A 20,422-nucleotide genomic window follows, 5' to 3' on the forward strand; every position below is an offset into this window, starting at 1 on the left:
TTTGATCAAGAAGATCTGACTGCAATGAGCAAAATCAGTGGTTCATATGTTATAAGTGACAAACAGAGCTCATCAACATATTGCTGGTGTTCTCTGATAACAGTCTTCCTCAAGAAGGTCCTAACATGCCATCAATCTTATCCCTGGGAAAGAAAACCCAGTGTCAACCTGACAGTAAACTGGGCAACAGATCATGATGCTGACTAGGTGTCTTCAAATACAAGCAACATTGGAAGCCAGTGTAAAAAATAAATAGTCTTAGTGAGTGACAAGTGGGAAAATCATTCAGGTGATATCTCGTTGTGTGGGTGGCCGGGAGTGTGTATTTCTTTTGATACAGTTTGACAACCAGTTGATACTTTCTTGTACGCCATCACTGCACAAAAAGATATTACCCACATGAAAAAAGAAGTCAGTGCTCAATGCAAAGCATAACTATACATCCACTATTTACAGCTATGTACAGCATGTAACCCTCTGTATACAGCTATAAACACCACACACCCTCTATATAGAGCTATGCGTATCACACACCCTCTATGTAGTTATGTACATCAGCCTCTGTACAACTAGGTACATCATGTACATGAAGCAAACGGTATCCACTATATACCCATCTACAGCTATGTATATCACACACCTGCTATATGTATGTTACATCACTAGCCCTATTCAACTAGCTACACCTCTATATACAGCTATGTACACCACACCCTCCATATAATTTTGTACATCATAACCCTCTATACAACTAGGTACACCACGTACACACAGCAAAAGGTTTCCTCTACATACCCTCTCAGTGCAGAAACCCCATCTGTTCGACAGTCTCTGCTGCCAACAACCTCAGGAGTCGGGTTAAATACATGTCTGATGTCACTCACAGTCAGGCAATCCTGCAAGTTAGTGACACAAGAAGTTTACTCATGAATGTGTATTACTGGACTGCTTGCTGATAATTTTTTCAGTTAACTACTTAAAGAAGGCAGGTGTATACAAAGCTTTTGGTTTAGCCATGTTTCAGCTTAACTATTAGAATGAGCCTGGCGTATACAAAGCTTCCGGTTTAGTCAAATTCATTGCTTAGGCTTGCCAACAAACCATTTCTAGTTTGTGAGATTCCAAAAATGACAATCATTTTGACATGCACATTTTTAAAACACATTCTCTACACAAAATCAGGTCATGATTAATCACCATCTCACACAACAGCTTGCATGTCACTGGGTTAGGGACTCACCTCTAAGTCCTGCTTGTTAGCCAGCAGCAGGAGCGGTACACCTCTCAAAGAGGAATTGAAGACCATTTTGTCTACAGAAAAAAACATTTCTTGTCGATGACAAGCCTAGCACATGAAAATACTGTTTACAATGTCTTGACAAAATATTATGAAAATACAATGGGCAGCACAAATGAATAAGAGTGTGATCGTAGAAATCTGCAAGACAACACCTCGTGCAAAACAACTAGGATAGCAATAGCATCAACATTTTTATATCGAAAGTGGTGTCCCTTTGACTTAAAGACTTGAGGGGGCACACTCCCTGGATTTGTTTTTTTTCTTGGATTTGTTGTGCTTGTAATCCTGTTGTACTACCTGCACTTTTTTAAAAATGTCATCAGCGTTGAGTTTGACTGTTTACTTGCCTGTGGCTTTTATCTATTCCTTTGCTTATTTCAACTTTCTCATCGCCATCAATTCTCTTTGGTTAGCGTCATCACAGTTTCCTTATTTTTACAAGTCGTCCATGGGATAGTGCCAATCAGTTATTGCACTGCAATTTCTGCTTTGTGATCACCTGGATATTCTCCTGACAATTTGATCTATGTGATTGATAACTGGTCTATTATGCGCCAGTCCAATGACTGTAGATCTTCTCACTCATTGACATCTTGATCTATGAATGTCATCCGGCAGAAGAATGACCTGGCATTCCCATTAACTTTACAGATTCACTGGAATTTTTTAGTTGTCTTGTGTTTTTGTGATTTGTAAAGTATGGAGAGCCGGGGATGCTAAGCTATAAAAGCTCAAAACATGATTACTATTGAACATGTCTATACTTTTACATTCTTGAACACATTTATAGCAAAAAGAATGATGCACACAAAGTAAGACTGAAGTTCCTGGCACAGCTGAAGCATTGAAAGAGATGAATGCTTTCGCTGAAGAAGTGGGAGAATGTAAATATACACTTCCTGTTCTTGTATCACTGTTTGTCTTCAGGTTAATTACTTACAGGTGAGAATCATGATAACTACTTCTTTACTTTTTGTAAAATCGAGCAGATACATACCAAATGCCATTTTGGATTCCTCAATCCGATCTCTGTCTGAAGAATCCACAACATAGATGACTGCATGTGTTTCTGCATAATACTGCAAAAATGCAAATACTGTATAAGATAGTAAGAATCAAACACTGCATAAGACATATGAACTGCATATGCACACTCATAGGACAATAACAACATAAACACTGTTTAAGACAATGAAAACACAAGCACTGTATAAGACAGCAAGAAAACAAGCACTATATAAAACAGTGAGAACCCAAACACTTCTGACAGAAGTAAGAACATTAATAATGTGAAAAATTGATAACATAAATATTGCATAAGACACTGAGCACAGACACTGCATAAGACACCAAAAATACAAACACTGAATAAGAAAACAAAAATAGAAATACAGCTAGTGAAACTCTACATATCTATCCCCGTATTTAAATTCCAGAAAGAAAATCTTGTGGTTAACATAAAAAAGGCACTTTATTGTTTTGAAATTGATTTTCATAACAAGCGATGACTATACTGATACATTTCTACAATGTAGCCTACTTAAAAATGTAGGTCTGTATTTTGGAAGGCTCTGCCAAAGAGCTCTTTCCAGTGACCTGGACTGTAAATGTCTCTTGACCCTGCAAGATCATCTGACCTTATCCCACAGGGACTGCAGTTCCTCCTGACCACCAAGGTCCCAGAAATTCAATCGTGTTTTCCCAAGGTCAATCTTGCCAACTGTATGAAGGAGACAAAACTATTATTAAGTTGGCAAGATTTAATAAATAACACCAATTTTTCTAATATTAATTCACACTAAAACAACTCTAAAGATAAGTTACTAAAATGGTATTAAAGTGATGCTAAAATGTATAACTTTTTTAAATAGTAACATTAATAAGAAAGGAAATACTTTAGAATCTTAGCACTAAAGTAATAACTCAGAGCAGTTTCATAAATTTGATCTAAACAGACACTGTGCATCACAATCTTACTATTCAGTCCAACTGTTGTAGTGACTTTAGCCAAATTCATGCCTTTGTAGCCCTTGTTGAATTTTGTTTTTGTTTGCTCCAAAAATGTCTGAAAGAAATAGTTCTACAAATAAAGAAACCAACTAGAAAGGGAATGTATACCAACAGTGACTAGAAGAATTTGTGAATGAATTTTGAAGTGAATAACAGAAGAAGATGTCTTGACAAAACTTGTAATAACTGTCATTATATGGCACTCTGTGATTATCGTCATCAAAATATCTAGTTTATTCAGCTCTTTGTATTCATTATTACATTCATCTGTAGAGATCTAAATGTGGAGTTATTTATTTTTTTCCAACAACTGCTTTTCTAGAATAACTTTCCTGCTCTGTATTTTTTTAAATATGCAAGCAGCTTGTTTCCAGATAGCATATATGCCGCATACCTTGAGTTGATTAAACTTACTGTCTTTCCAGCATTGTCCAATCCAAGGATAAGAACAAAAAATTCATCCTTCTGGAATAAATATTTCCAAAGTCCTGATAACAGGGAGTACATCTGCAAAAAATCAACAATGGTGATGATAATGGAAGTTGTGTCAGAAGTAGTAATGACAACATGATTGTAAATATATCGATGTGTTATTTAATATAAATTAAAAGAACTGTTATGACAATCTGAAACCTGAAGTCATTTACATTCTGAACCTACTGCAAAATTTGTACTATCACTACTTTTTCTCAATCTTCTATCATCTCAAATGTTTTGTCTGCACAAGAGAGCTAGATGTCAACCCCAAAAATATGAACAAAGAGATTCTGTAGGAGCTTGTACAGAAAGAAAAAAATCTCACTGAAGAAAGATACAACTTCTGGCAAGAACCTTTCGATCATCACAAAGAAATGAAAATTTCAATAATGTGGGCAAGCACTAGACATTTTTCTTTAAAAATCCTTAAAGATATTGTGCCACTGGAAAGACAGAGAGGTCAAAAGTCACATTTAAAAAGATAACAACTTCGTTTCACACACAGCTATGTTTATCAGAACACATCACTTGCTTACTGTCTTCTTTACTGTGACATGATAAATGCTTTGTCGATCTTATGGAGCTGTCACAACTGCTATCTAAATTTTAATTTGCGCTAAGATTACTTCACATGCTCCAACACCCCATGATCTCAAACATATGTTGATGCAGTCCTTGCTTTATCTTCATATGTGTCAGCTGAGCCAAACTTCGTCAACGTCACACAGTGAGACATGGTCTAGCGTCGGAATAACGCCATGAATAAAAACATCCGATTATTATGAAAAAAAATGTAATACTGTTCATAAACCTGCTTAAAACTTACGTTACACAGTTTACCCTATAAATACCTAAAGACATCAACATCGCCCATATCGACTTAACAAAAATAGCAGGAATAATGACCTAACGCAAAAATTGTCACCAGATACCACCCCCCACCCCCCATATAGCCCACATAAATCCTATGTGATTCTAAGGTGGGATGGGACACAGAATAAGATTGTAAAATTACAAACTAAACCATCTTATGTGAATCATAGATACCCTAGTACAGATAAGCACTGAAATACTACGAATGAAAATACTCACGTTTACGTGTTTTTATGTCACATTACAAATCATATCCTGTGGAAACAAATAAATATGAAAAATTGATAATGGAATGAATCACCAGCCCACACAACACTTGTTACACACGGGAAGGTAACTCTCTGCAACCGGAAGTCGTGAATGACGAACGCTACCACAGAGTTGTCTTCCCTGAACCGCTGCTCGCTGGGCTGATACACGGACAACTATAGAATATTCAAGTGGTGATCATATACATACTGTTCTTGAAAACTGAATACCTAATAATGATTACTTCTGGTGTTTCTCCAAATCTATTTCACGGTAATAGACATTTTTTTTTTGGGGGGGAGGGGGTGTGTCTTAGTTTTCTTGTTCACGTCTTCTCTCACCAAACTCCGGAGTTAATGTCTAAGTCTCTAGTCCAGTGGTTCTTAACCCTTGGGGTTCGGTGAGTCGGTCTCAGGGGTTCGGCGGAGCCTCCGCCACGGAGGTCGAGACACACCCGCAATTCGTGATGACACTAAAGAAGGGTTCGGCGAATGTGCAGATGAAACTTGTGGGTTCGGTACCTCAAACAAGCTGAAGAACCACTGCTCTAGTCATTGCATACAAGTCCACCACAACATTTCAACTCCCGAGTTAGTGTCTAGTCATTGCACACAAGTCCACCACAGCATTTCTCTGTGTAAAAGTTTTCCTCGTCGGCTACCTCGTCTGTCATCTCCCTCTCAGGCTTGTAGTTCAAGTCAATCTTCTGTTTAAAAATACCGTCAGCTATTAATTCGATGTCAAGAGAGAATTTTTTTCACAAAAAAAGACTTACACAGAAGGCAAACTTGATAATAAAAATGTTTATTTGTATAGCGCGTTCCCCACCGTTACTGACTGTCCACAGTTCATGGCAATGGACGAAGATATCGTAATGTGAGAGAAGTCTCATGTTGTAGCTGCTTGGTTAATACAACTTCTCTCTGTACACAAGACAACTCGTGATGTAAGTTTAACAATCCGTTTAACAACCACCTGCAGTCCTGCTGGTGATGCTGAGATAGATGCACTGTGGCTGTATCTTTGTGACTTTGCCTATTGCTGCATACAGCTGATAGACACATGCCACACTGTCAAACTGCACGATGATCTCTTCTGATGACGATGACTCGTTGATGTTGAGAGTGACCTTCACCTTGTTTTCTGACGACGGTGGGGAGGTGATGTCTTCAGGCTGACTTGCTGGTGGAGAATCAGACAGTTGAGATTAGGAACTAATACAATGATTTGTCACTAATTTGTCTGACATGACTTTTGTCTGTCTGTCGCCTCTTGTCACTCTGGAATCTACGAGCTTGACCAGCTACTAGTTTGACCAAGTCATCTGCCCCGGGGCCCGTGCTGGCTCTCAACGGCCCTGAGTTTACGTCTAACAGGTAAGAAAACCAACGAAAAATCCGAAAGTTGCAGTGTCAGGGGATTTCAAGGTGGACTCCAACAGGAAAGTTGGCAATGAACAGGAGGTTAGGCATCAGACTTACTAACTTCAAGCTCAAATACTTTCTCATCAACTTTCTCAATCTCTTTAACTTTAATTGTCAAAGCACAACAATGATGTGATGTTTGACACCAGAAAAAAAGCAAAGGTAAAGGTAAGTAAATATCAGAATTTATAAAACAGCCATGTGGTTATCTCCCATGCACGGCGAGTTGGGAGGATGTTGACCCAGTGATTGTCACCTCTTAGGTTGGAAAGAAGTGACACGTTTGTTTCTTCCCCACCCCAACGATACATCGATGTTTTCAAGTAGTGGGAAGCTGGACAGCTGAAGGGACACGATTTCTGAATTAAGAGGTTTTGCTGAAAGTGTCTGAAGACTACGAGCAGTGACTTTGGTCTTGTCAGTGCTGGTCGCCATTCCATGTGAATGTGAACTGTCAGTCAGTCTGTGGGTGAGGTCTTGCAGGTCTGTGTATGTAAGTAGTCAGATGTCAGTGTCTGTGTCAGTGCCTGTGTCAGTGTCTGTGTCTGTGTCAGTGTCTGTGTCTGTGTCAGTGTCTGTGTCAGTGCCTGCTAACAGGTCTGTCGTCTGAAAACCGTAGGTTGCAGATCGGTCTTTCATCAGTTGAGGTGAAGTATGATCGTCGTGGAGAGCCCCATCATATGTCCTCCGCGAAGATATTAAAGAACACCGGTGATTGGGTTGGGTGGACATCATTGACGTACGTCTACTGTGGTGTGAAAGCAATCTCCTATTTGGTTGTTGACCATTGCTGTACTCACTGAGCTGTTGTACAGCACTGCGACGACTTGAACGAGGACACGAGGACACATTCTTCGATGTTAAATTTTCGCAGCTCTTGCCATAGGCCACGTGCCAGACTGTCAAATGCCATTTTAAAGTCAATAAAGTTGTGGTAGAGGTCCCGCTGGTGCTGAAAATGCTTTCGATGAAAATGCGACAGTTGAAGATCTGCTCAGCTGGTGTGAAGCCTGTTCTGCTGCTAGCAGCTCTCCTGCGGTGGTTGTGATGCGGTTCTGTGACCTTCCGCGTGACTCGGTAGAGCCTTTGTAGTTATTTCTCCACCCTGTGTCAGCAGCTCAGTCAGCACATTGTCCACGCCTGGCGACTTTCCTCCCTTCACACTATGTACTGCTTTCTCCACCTCTTCCTGTGGGTCTGGTAGGTCTGCAAGTTCGCTGTCTCTACAGTGCTCAGTCCACGGGTTGAGTACAGCATTGCTGGAGGTGAGAAGGTGGCCATTGCTGTCTTGGATGACTGGGGTCAAGATCTCGGGTAGCACACGACAGAGGCTGTCAGTCAGAGAATCAGCTGTAGCTGCTTGTGTACATCATGCTGACGACAGGGGGAGTAAATATCAGCTGAACCTGGTGTAAAAGCTTACGTTTGTCACAGGTCACAGTTGTCTGGCGGAGTGGGAGGAGGGGGGGATCGAGACAGCACTCCGAGATGCGTGCGAGGACAATCGTCAGACATCAAGGAGTGTTCGGGGTCAGCAATTGTCAAACATAAAGCAGTGTTGGGGTCAGCAACTTCCTGTCGCGCTATTGTCTGGGGTCTGACAGCAGAGTCGCTACATGATGCATGCAGGGTTGGATTTGACGAGCGCCACCCGTCATCACACGCACACCCCGGTCCCCCTCTTGTCTCTGGCTTACCTCAAGCAGCCATGCGTGCTCGTACCAGCAGCTCTTCCAGCCGGCTGACCATTTCGCAGTTATCACCCATTGTGGACGCGACTATAGGTGTCGCTGCACGAGACGGAAGTCACCGAAAAATCCGCCGACAGATGGCGCTTCTTGAGCTATGGGTTGACGTCATTGGATAATAACGGTGCATCCACTAAACACCTTCAAACTTTTGCTCATATCAACATCGAGAGGTGGGGAACGCTACTTCTCTTACAAAACTGGGAAAACTGTTCATCTTTCTCTCCACGTCTTCACTGTAGACCTCTGACCTCTCACCCCTGACATAAACTTGACCTGCGGAGGTTTTCTGAAGCTTCAGCCATATTCACTAGCGAGCAGGCTATGGCAGAGATCACCGTGTGTGCTGCTAGCGGCTCTAGGGGGATGGGGGTGGGGGAGGCAAGTGTGTGGTTACACACATTGAGGTTGTGCATCCACCTCCTCTGTCTTTGCTCCATTTTGGTGTGGGGGGAGGGGGAGCCCAGCATCGCTAGCTATCACGTGCCACAGCAAATTTATGCAACCGGATTTTGCATGCGCAGGAAGCCATGTTTATGATAGTAACGCCACCTGGCGGCATAAAACGTGATGACATGGCTGACACAGGACAGATAATCTGGCGCCGCCATAAGCCTGCCCCCGGGGCTGTCGTGTGGCCCGTGTGGCGCACAGGTATGCACCGCGTCTCGTCCCACCACCGGCTCCCTCCCGTCATGGCTGCCCACTGACTTCAAGACACAGCTACCGTCACTGGGCGAATATCTTCCTAGTGAATGTCTGAAATAAAGCAGGTTAGGACACGAAACTGCTGACATCGGAAAGCTATCTCCCTGATACTGTGGCGCCTCGTCCACAGCTGAGCATCCCATGATGCAACAGTGAGAACACGAAGCCTTGGATGCTTGATGAAAGACAAGAACGGCGTTGGTACAATGTTACCTGCACACAGTGGACTGCATCTATTGCACCTGAACACGATGTAAGCGATAAATAAACTAATGTAAGTATATATAACTAATATAATAAGTGACATCTGCAACTACATTAAAATACAGCTCACTGTGTCGGTGAACTTGATCTTCACATCACATCACATCACATCACATCACATCACATCGCATGCTCACAATTTTGAACAATGATCCCGAGGAACTTAGAATTTTCAAAAAGCACGCGGGCGCGCGAACACACAACCAGAAGGAAGGACACACTGCGCTAGTCTTCATTCCGTTCTTGCAAGTTTGTATGATGATGATGATGATGTAGTTTTGTAGCGCGCTAGTATCCGCATCACAAAGATGCGCTCAATGAGCGAGTGCCCCAGGGGTTGGGGTTGTTTTGACGAGACCTGTCGGGGTCAGCTGGGGTCTGTCTGCAGCAATCCACAACAGAGATAGAAAATTTCCTTTGTTGGAACGCTTCGTGAGTAATAAGATAAAGAAAACACGGTCACACCTCACCACTCTCACAGGTACACTTACATCCCACCTCCACCTCCTCGCAGCAGTTGTCGGAGGCGCGTGATGTGATGGGTGAGAGGAGTTTGTGGTGATGCTGACAGCTGACCTCACGATCCCGGTGTATGGACCACCTCGTGGTCTTTCCCAGGAAGCCAGTGAGCCTGCTGGTTGTCTTGACCGCCATCATCAACTTCATCTTTTGGGGGAGAGAACTCTGAGTCCCATGGACTCTCGTGGACAGCGAAGACAAGTTTGGTGACACTAACAACACATTGCAGCTGAAAAATGTGTCACGTGCACATGTCGCAAATAAGGATTTAGTAGCAAGTAGTGTGATGACGGTGGATGTGCGCGTGTTTCACGTGCAGTCTCGTGCACTTTACACACTCAGGTCTGAGAAAGTGTGGACCACAGAGGTCTACATGTGAACCACGGGACTCTATAGGGGTGGCAACATGGAGGATCATGGTGATGGTCTATAAATGTCGGGACAGGTGTGGTTGTGTGTGTGGTCGTGTGTGTGTGGTGTGTGGTTGTGTGTGTGGTTGTGTGTGTGGTTTGTTGTGTGTGTGGTCGTGTGTGTGTGTGGTTGTGTGTGTGTGGTCGTGTGTGTGTGTGGTCGTGTGTGTGGTTGTGTGTGTGTGGTTGTTGTGTGTGTGGTTGTGTGTGTGGTTTGTGTGTGTGTGGTTGTGTGTGTGGTTGTGTGTGTGTGTGAGTGTGTGGTGGGGGGTGAGAAGCGGGTTGTACATGCGGGTAGGGGGGCAGGTACCCCCCAGGGTGACCAGGGTACTGTTGGGAGGCAGACTATCACAGATCGTGCCGCCTCTTGTTGCAAGCGACTGACATGTGCCTTGCAGGTCACACGTGTGATGTTGTACTACTTGCAGGGGCCTGTGTGCAAATGTGAACACCTATGTGTTTGTGTTTCGCTCGTGCGTGCGCGTGTGTGTGTAAGATAGTTAGACGGGTAAAGTTAACCCCGACGCCACAAACTGAATTGTAGTAAACAACCAAAACACGAGCCAAGAAATAAATAAAACGACCAGACTGCAGACTGCGTACAGCGCTTTTGACCCCACCCGACCTCTCGACCCCACCCGACCCAGTGGCGCCTACAGACGGCGCCAGTGTACATCATGAAAGCATCAAGGGCAGGCTCTCCTCGTGTACTATCTTGTCCACACGCTGAGGGGTCTGCCATAACACCGATAAACGGCATCTCGCCATTGGCCGCTTGTCACCAACGCCAGCTCGTGGGGCTCCAGGCCGAGATAAAGGCGGGTGGTGTGTTGTCACGGGGAGCTAATAAACACTGCGGCCACTGATAGCACCGCGACCAGCGCCGCCAAGGAGGGAGGGAGGCAACTCTGACCGTCAGGCAGGAGGTCGTATCGAAATTGAGATATTTTCTGTGGAACAGACACCTGACGGGTGGAAAAACCGAGCTGGAAATTCTTGCTTCCTGCTTCTCCACCAGACTCCTACATCCGCCGGCAACTTGTCCTGGACAACATTGTTCCACCGGTCGCCTCTTGAGTTTGTTTCTCTCGCTGTACCATCACATGTTCTTGTGTTGTGATATCAACCTTTGACCTCCCCCTCTACTAGTAATAATGATACTGAAACTTCCCAGAGCCCGCTGTCTGCTGATTATTGTGGGTCTGGCATCGCACCGATTGCTTGAGGGCAGCGCAGCGGTGGTGAGTGGTCATCAGACTGCAAGTCACTTGTCGTCAGGTCACTATAGACGATAGATGACTAGTGGTCAGGTCACTACACTATAGTCGATAGGTGACTAGTGGTCAGGTCACTACACTATAGTCGATAGATGTCTAGTGGTCAGGTCACTATATAGTCGATAGGTGACTAGTGGTCAGGTCACTACACTATAGACGATAGGTGACTAGTGGTCAGGTCACTACACTATAGTCGATAGGTGACTAGAGGTCAGGTCACTACACTAAAGACGATAGGTGACTAGTGGTCAGGTCACTACACTATAGTCGATAGGTGACTAGTGGTCAGGTCACTATAGCCGATAGGTGACTAGTGGTCAGGACCACCCTGACGGCTACATCAAGCTACAGACCGACAACCACCCTGACCGCTACATCAAGCTATACAGACCGACAACCACCCTGACGGCTACATCAAGCTACAGACCGACAACCACCCTGACCGCTACATCAAGCTATAGACCGACAACCACCCTGACCACTACATCAAGCTCCTGACCACACTACGTGACCGCTGTCACGACCCACGTGCACACAACACGTACAGTCAGACTGGCGTTGGCGCCTGTGTTAAGTGAATGAATACGAGGCCTAGCCGAGGTCTGGTGACGTCACAGCAGGAAGTGGCAGAGGAAGAAGGAAAATTGTCAGAGAGCTCTGCTCACGTGACGTTAATCTGATTAACAAAGCGTGGTCCTCTGTGTGTGGCGGGCTGAGCTCCGTGAGGTGTTTATCAGGTGTAAATCACAAACACCTGTCTGACGACCCAGTGGCCGTCTGCTGTTTTGATGTATGTGTCCTGTGAGGCTTAAAATAGCTACAGAGTGAACAGAGCCATTGTGTTCACACGAGGTGACCCTGTAATGTAATGTTTAGTTAGTGGAAGGTAAGTCCTTGGAAACTGCCACAGAGTTACAGGGGGCTGAGTACATGTAGGCCCTGGTGACTGAGATCAACTACACAGTGACTGAGATTAAACAATACAGTAACTGAGATAACCTACACCGTAACTGAGATAAACTACACAGTGACTGAGATTAAACAATACAGTACCTGAGATTAAACTACACAGTGACTGAGATTAAACAATACAGTACCTGAGATAAACTACACCGTAACTGAGATCAACTACACAGTGACTGAGATCAACTACACAGTGACTGAGATCAACTACACAGTAACTGAGATTAAACTACGCTAGTCATACATATAGCCAGGTGTGTATACTGTAATGATACTAACACTCAGGCGTGTATACTATAATGATACTAATCATACATATAACCAGGTGTGTTTACCGCTATGATACTCACACTCAGGTGTGTATACTGTAATGATACTAATCATACATATAACCAGGTGGGTTTACCGCTATGATACTAACACTCAGGTGTGTATACTGTAATGATACTAATCATACATTTAACCAGGTGTGTTTACCGCTATGACGTGTGTACGGGGACTCAGCCCTCCACCCACAGGGCGTGGCCAATGTTGCTCAACTAATTCTGTGGGCGACTGTGTGGCTGCAGGTGGTAATCAACAGGTGTGCGATTAGTGGACACTGGCTAATCGGCCTGCACACGTAGAGTAGCAGGTGTGCGACAGGTGACAGCGTGGGAGAAGGGGCGACTCTATCAACAAGTCCGCTCGCTGACGTGTCCCCACGTTGTGCGCATGCGCCTCGCCGGCCAGTGTTTTGCTCTGTGATGTCTACGGGAGCATCCTACCCCTGCAGTCAGCTTGTCTCCAAGGTTTCCATGGCGTGGCGGTCAGTCTGTGTGCTGCAAGCTGCGGTGGAAGAGGCTGAAGGCAGGGTTGGTCCAGAAGTTCCACAAACAGGTTGATGCCTTGTGCCACGTGACCTTTTCTAGTCAACAGCAGAGCATCGCTGAGAAACTTGTCCGCCTGCTGCTTCTTGCAACACCCGCCAGCCGGGGTTTGTACACCCGGAACACCTTGCAACTGATGTGCTGGAGTCTCTGCACTACAGGGTTGTCATGGCGACTGACTGGCCAGCGGGTGTGGGTACCGGAAACTACGGGGACGCCATGACGGCAACGTCCTCAAACTTTCTCTCTCTCTCTGGTTACAGAAGGTTATTCTCTAGCTAAAGACAGTTAGACAGATGAACTCGGTAAAAACCAAAATATTTCATTTATATTATACACACAAGAATGTAAGGTCATGTTTCCTGGGCGCTGATTGGTTGATCTGTGACCTTCTTGGCCCATATGCAAATGAGCCAGCCTCGTTTCAACTATGGGTTACAGAATTCATTGTATGAGTATACAGTTGAAATGGAGGTGTGTGTATGAAATGATGAGGAGAGCGACGTCTGAGTAGAAAACAAGTGAAATGAGTCTCTCTCTGTGACTGTGGGATGCTCTCTGTACTTACACACTGTAGATGTAGATGTAGATGTAGATGTAGAGAATGTAGAATACAAGTGAAATAAGTCTCTCTCTGTGACTGTGGGATGCTCTCTGTACTTACAAACTGTAGATGTAGATGTAGATCGAGAATGTAGAATACAAGTGAAATGAGTCTCTCTCTCTGTGGCTATGGGATGCTCTCTGTACTTACACACTGTAGATGTAGATGTAGATGTAGATGTAGAGAATGTAGAATACAAGTGAAATAAGTCTCTCTCTGTGACTGTGGGATGCTCTCTGTACTTACAAACTGTAGATGTAGATGTAGAGAATGTAGAAAACAAGTGAAATGAGTCTTCCTTTCTGTGGCTGTGGGATGCTCTCTGTACTTACAAACTGTAGATGTAGATGTAGATGTAGAGAATGTAGAATACAAGTGAAATAAGTCTCTCTCTGTGGCTGTGGGATGCTCTCTGTACTTACACACTGTAGATGTAGATGTAGATGTAGATGTAGAGAATGTAGAATACAAGTGAAATGAGTCTCTCTCTGTGACTGTGGGACGCTCTCTGTACTTACAGGGAATACACTGTATACGTACAGAATGTAATGTACAGCTACAGAATGCATTCTATACTTACACAATGGAATTTTATAACTATACAATACATTATACACGTATAGAATGAATTTATAGGTGTAGACTCCATTGATGAATGAATTCTGTGCTTATACAATGTATTTATAATTTATACTTATAGTGTATCCTATCGCTGTCAAGTTCATTCCCTACTTATACAATGTATTTATAATTTACACTTACAGTGTATCCTATCGCTGTCAAGTTCATTCCCTACTTATACAATGTATTTATAATTTACACTTACAGTGTATCCTATCGCTGTCAAGTTCATTCCCTACTTATACAATGTATTTATAATTTATACTTACAGTGTATTCTATCGCTGTCAAGTTCATTCCCTACTTATACAATGTATTTATAATTTACACTTACAGTGTATCCTATCGCTGTCAAGTTCATTCCCTACTTATACAATGTATTTATAATTTATATTACAGTGTATTCTATCGCTGTCAAGTTCATTCCCTACTTATACAATGTATTTATAATTACACTTACAGTGTATTCTATCGCTGTCAAGTTCATTCCCTACTTATACAATGTATTTATAATTTATATTACAGTGTATTCTATCGCTGTCAAGTTCATTCCCTACTTATACAATGTATTTATAATTTATATTACAGTGTATTCTATCGCTGTCAAGTTCATTCCCTACTTATACAATGTATTTATAATTTATACTTACAGTGTATTCTATCGCTGTCAAGTTCATTCCCCTATTATACAATGTATTATATAATATTATACTTACAGTGTATTCCTATCGCTGTCAAGTTCATTCCCTACTCTATACAATGTTATTTATATTTACACTTACAGTGTCATTCTATCGCTGTCAAGTTCATTCCTACTTATACAATGTTTTATAATTTATATTACAGCATCCTATCGCTGTCAAGTTCATCCTACTTATACATGTATTTTAATTTATACTTACAGTGTATTCTATCGCTGGTCAAGTTCATTCCCTACTTATACAATGTCTTTATAATTTATATTACAGTGTATTCTATTTCTGTCAAGTTCATACCCTTTTATACCAATGTATTTATTTTTACTTAAATTCTATCGCTTCGACAGTTCATCCCTACTGTATACAATGTTTTTATAATTTATACTTACAGTGTATTCTATCGCTGTCAAGTTCATTCCCTACCTACAGACCTGAATTGTGTAAGTATAGACTACATTATGTAGGTACACAATGGTGTAGCTGTTTATCAATTCTATAAACATCAAAGCATGGTGTAGCTCGGCGCCCATACGAAACAAGTGTACTGGTGCAGCATAGTCTACAAACGGGTATCAGCACCCCGAGTACTGGCAACTGTATCCTGGAAACAAGGATAATCCTCCTGGCACTTGGAGACAATAGCCTGGATACGGCAGACAATCCTTGAAGAAGGGGAGGCAATATCCTGGGTAGAACATGAAGACGGCCGGTGACACCCTGCAAAGTCTTACGGGTGGTGTGTGTGTGGGGGAGGGACAGGTAACACCCGTGCAGTAGCCTCGTCCTTGGTGGCTGGATGGAGGGAGAGATCCACCTGGGTCCTGATCCGCTTGACTGCGTCAGTCTGTAGCACAGGTGCCAACAGATGACAGTTCAAAGCGCTTACACCCGACCTTTCGTGTTTGAACCTGTCTCTGACCTCTGCCACCTCCCGTCTTCTCTCAATCCCTCAACAACGCAATCAAAGCAGGTGATCACTCGATATCTGTGTAGAACACAAGCCGTTAAGCCATGCATCTCCCCACACCAGCCCTTGCTGGATGGCTGGCTGGCTGGCCATGTCTCTGTCTCCCACTTTTTCACCATATGTTACTCTGCGCGTCTGCTTGTATTCCCGTTTGTCTTGTGTTTTATTCGCGTATTTGTCTGTGCGTTTTCCGACTTGTTCCTGGCGGTTCGTGTCTACTCTTCCTTCAGTCGCTTTCGTCGTAGGGTTGGGGTGCATGAGGGTGAGCAGTGGATGAACAGTGGATGAACAGAGGGAGTGAGCAGTGGATGAACAGAGAGTGAGCAGTGGATGAACAGAGGTGTGATTGAACAAGGGTGAGCAGTAGATGAACAGAGGGTGAGCAGTGGATGAACAGGGGGAGCAGTGAGTGCGTAACACCGCGTGTAATCACACAACTCACATGACATCACAAAACACCACACATTTACATTTTATCACAAAATATTCTCACTAGATCACACATAATGTGACGAGTTATCATAGAGAATTCTCTCTCCATAGCACGAGACAAATTACAAATATTTTCACGGGGAAACACGACAGTCACGAGACTCACACAAGCTTCCTACACGGGATGAACGTCACCGCAAGTCTTGTAGGACAAACATCCATGTTAGTTAGCTCATTCCTTGCTACTCCTAGCATCCTGTTATTACAAAATAATCTCACGTCACACACAAATATGTCGATAGTCGGACAGGACACGTGTGCACGTTGCTAGACGATGTCACGTGTTACGTGACACACAAATGGCAGCAATCGGACAGGACACGTCACTAGACGATGTCACGTCACAGACCACTATGTCTGATTTTCACTTTTTGTTCTATTTCATTACTGTTGATTGAAGCCCTCCAGTCCGAAGTCTCCAGCTCGAGGATTGTAGAGTCCTGTGACCTCAGGTACAGGCGGAGACTGAGGTGTGTGGACCGCCAGGGCTTGTAGCAGGCTTTGTTATCACCCATCGCTACAATCATCGCCCTCCATCACATTATCTTCATTGTTTCACGTCAAGTACAAGATGGTTGTGGACCTGTCACTGGCAGACTAACATCTTTATCTCACGAAAGGCGCTGGCGAGACTCGTGACATGCCAACAATCAGCTGAAGGTTGTTGCTGTTGCAGTTGTCCCTCACCAGCGCCACCTCAGCACGTGTGTCGGGTACACGGGGTGGATTCGTGCTCCTCACAGCACCAACTTTCCTCACTTGCACATAGGGGTAGGAGGGGGGGGTGATGATGAGGGTGGGGGTGGACTTTCCTCGTGAAGATGGTTCACCGACCGAAGCTACAGACGGCGAGGAGAGGAAGTCCAGCCCCGTGTCCTTATCGCCGCCCTCCATTTGCGGTATTTTTTAATTAGATGCGCTCATGTCTTCAAACTTCTTTTTTCACTTACTTTCCCTTCAAGGTGTGTTGCTTTATCCCACTCTCGCACGTGAGCAGTGGGGGGGTGGGATGGTGCCAGACTGGCAGGGGAGGGGGTGTGGAGCCGACTTGTCCTGTTGCTGGCTGATGTAGCAACACACCTGGCGCGGAGTGTGTGGAGGTATTGAAGGCAAAGCTCGCAGGGCCAGACAGCCTGGCGCCGCTAGTCTCAAGTGTTAGCGTGGCCGCCGCACACCTGTGAGTCCTCCCACCCGCCCCTCCACCTCCCCGCACGCCCCTGGCTCCGCCCCTTCTTGCACCTCCGACCCGCCTACCGCCGCAGCCAGGCTCCGCCCAGGGGTCCCTCGCTCGTGTCCCGAGGTGCAAGTCTCGGCGGCTGTGATTGGCCAGCCGGGTGCATCCTCGGCCAGGAGCGGGTGGCGATGGTAAGTAATAGTTGTCACGGCGGGTGGACTTGCCAGGACACTGCTGGCTGTGGACACTCGCCACTCACCTCCAATATTGTCACGTGTTCATCCCACCAACCTCCGCAACAGTAAAACATCATCAATCACGGACGAGGTTTTCACAGAATATTTGCAACATGAGATAATTTCGATGTCTGTCCTCAAGATGAGCAGTCCTCTACGGGTGGCTCAGCAAGGAGAGGTAGGGGAGAGGCTGGCCGTCACACCCATCGAGATGTTCTCTGAAGTGAAATGTCTTTCTTCTGCTTTTGGTCAGAGGTGATGACAATAACCCGCGGCCCTCCCAGTTATAAACAGATGCATTGACATCCGTTGTAGCCACAGTTGCCTCAGTCAAGACCCTCACGAAGATGATTGCTGTCAGCCTGTGTAATCACCGTGTGCTCGTCCTGAGTACTCGTATACTCATCTATACTCATCCATACTCATCCATACTCATCTCTATCATCTATACTCTTGTATAGTGGACGAGGCAGTGTGGGGGAGGATGTCTTATTGACGATGCTGACAGCGAGGACATTTGTAGAAGTGTTGATACTCCAGTACCCCAGTGTCCACCCGTCAACTGACCACAGCCCAACAAGCTGTCACATCTTCCTACAAGTCCAGTCACCTCATTGCGGACTCCAAACATGTATTTTCGTTGATAATAATTATCTTTGCCTCTTGCATACATTAAAAACCGACGGTTGTTACATTCAGGCGATGAATGTTGTTTGTGGTGTTGGTGGCGGACGTTGGTGGACTAGCCATACACCCGACACACGAGGACAGAGCGGCTTTGACAGCTAGACGGAGAGGATCAGAGCCCGACCCTGGCCACCCGACTGACAGAAATACACGGAACTTAATTGGTGAACAGCAATCTTCCAAGTGTGTAGGAAACATCTGTCTTATTGCCATTTACAACAAAGTTTTATACGTCAGACATCGACAATCAGGGTAGGACTGTGATGATACCAGTAAATACCCGAAAACTGAAAACATGTCAACTGCCAGATGAAGTAAGGGTTCCACATTCCACTCAGTGTTCCAAGAGGTGAATTCGTCACAGAGGAGACAGCAATCATGTCGCTCAGCTTAAGAACGGGTGGGAGGCTGGGAGGGTAGAGGGGCTGGGGGAGGGAATACCCCCACCCCTCCTGCACCCCCTTCTCTGTGTGTAGATGCGTGGACTTGCCACTGGCGCCGCCTGGTGAACGAACATGCTATGGAAGACAGAAGAGATGGAAGAAGAGGAAGCAAGGATGTGACTGTCTCCTAACTTCGCGAGAAATTAATTCCACCGTTGAGATGACATGACATGACATGACACGACTTGACTTGCTCACACAGCACTCAGGATGGCAATCAACCTCCGTGCAGCTAATGACAACTGACATAAAACAGATTTCTTCCCGCTAAAACAGTTTTAATGGTGGTGATGTGTATTATTGGTGATGTCACACGGTTCGCCCCACCTGTTACATCACACATGTTACATCACACACCAATTATTGTTTGGGAAAAACAGTCAGCTTGCTCAGTGGGTGGCAGTCATGAAAAATAGTTTAAAACAGTCTTGACAGTTTTAAAAATTATGGAAAATATTTTACAACAACCGACAGTCTTGTTGTCTCACAAAACTACAGAAATATTTTACAGTCACAGACAGTCTTGTTGTGTCACAAAACTACAGAAATATTTTACAATCACCGACAGTCTTGTTGTGTCACAAAACTACAGAAATATTTTACAGTCACAGACAGTCTTGTTAGTCTCACAAAACTACAGAAATATTTTACAGTCACAGACAGTCTTGTTGTGTCACAAAACTACAGAAATATTTTACAACAACCGACAGTCTTGTTGTGTCACAAAGCTACAGAAATATTTTACAGTCACAGACAGTCTTGTTGTGTCACAAAACTCTTGAAATATTTTACAATCACCGACAGTCTTGTTAGTCTCACAAAACTCTTGAAATATTTTACAACAACCGACAGTCTTGTTGTGTCACAAAACTACAGAAATATTTTACAGTCACAGACAGTCTTGTTGTGTCACAAAACTACAGAAATATTTTACAATCACCGACAGTCTTGTTGTCTAAGAAATTAGTCGGAGAATGGTTGACAAGAACAGTCTTGACAGTTTGAACAAAATAGTTTCCAACAACAGATGGTTGTGATGGTCTCTGGTGTGGCAGTGAGGGAAAATAGTTTGTAATCACAGTCTTGTGGCGAGTTGTTATTGTCAGACACTCAAAGGTCAGGTCAGGTCAAACTGGGCAAAGTCCTCAAAGTCCACATTAGCATCTTTATGTTTGTTGTTGACGATAATGTCATCCGAGCTCTCGACTGTGCGTGTACAAACATAAACAGCTGTGGATATGTGTGTACAAACATAAACAGCTGTGGATGTGTGTGTACAAACACAAACTGTGGATGTGTGTACAAACATAAACTGTGGATGTGTGTACAAACATAAACTGTGGATGTCTGTTGTGTATGTTGTATGTGTGTATGTTGTGTGTGTTATGTTACTGGCCTCCTCGCGAGAAA

At 44.2% G+C, this 20,422-nt stretch overlaps 1 protein-coding gene across 1 annotated transcript; it reads right to left on the minus strand.

Annotated features, from left to right (window-relative positions):
• Window positions 1-226: 226 nt before the first annotated feature.
• LOC112574288 (ADP-ribosylation factor-related protein 1-like) lies at window positions 227-5,031 on the minus strand. The gene is made up of 8 exons (XM_025255270.1): window positions 4,880-5,031; window positions 3,725-3,817; window positions 3,278-3,365; window positions 2,938-3,020; window positions 2,298-2,379; window positions 1,241-1,311; window positions 796-896; window positions 227-376 (listed from the first exon to the last, which is right to left on the minus strand). The coding sequence occupies exons 2-8, from the start codon at window positions 3,815-3,817 to the stop codon at window positions 286-288; spliced, it is 609 nt and encodes a 202-aa protein (XP_025111055.1). The 5' UTR covers window positions 4,880-5,031; the 3' UTR covers window positions 227-285.
• Between the last annotated feature and the right edge of the window lie 15,391 nt (window positions 5,032-20,422).

This window comes from Pomacea canaliculata, linkage group LG10, assembly GCF_003073045.1.
Source record: "Pomacea canaliculata isolate SZHN2017 linkage group LG10, ASM307304v1, whole genome shotgun sequence".
Lineage (NCBI taxonomy): Eukaryota > Metazoa > Mollusca > Gastropoda > Architaenioglossa > Ampullariidae > Pomacea > Pomacea canaliculata.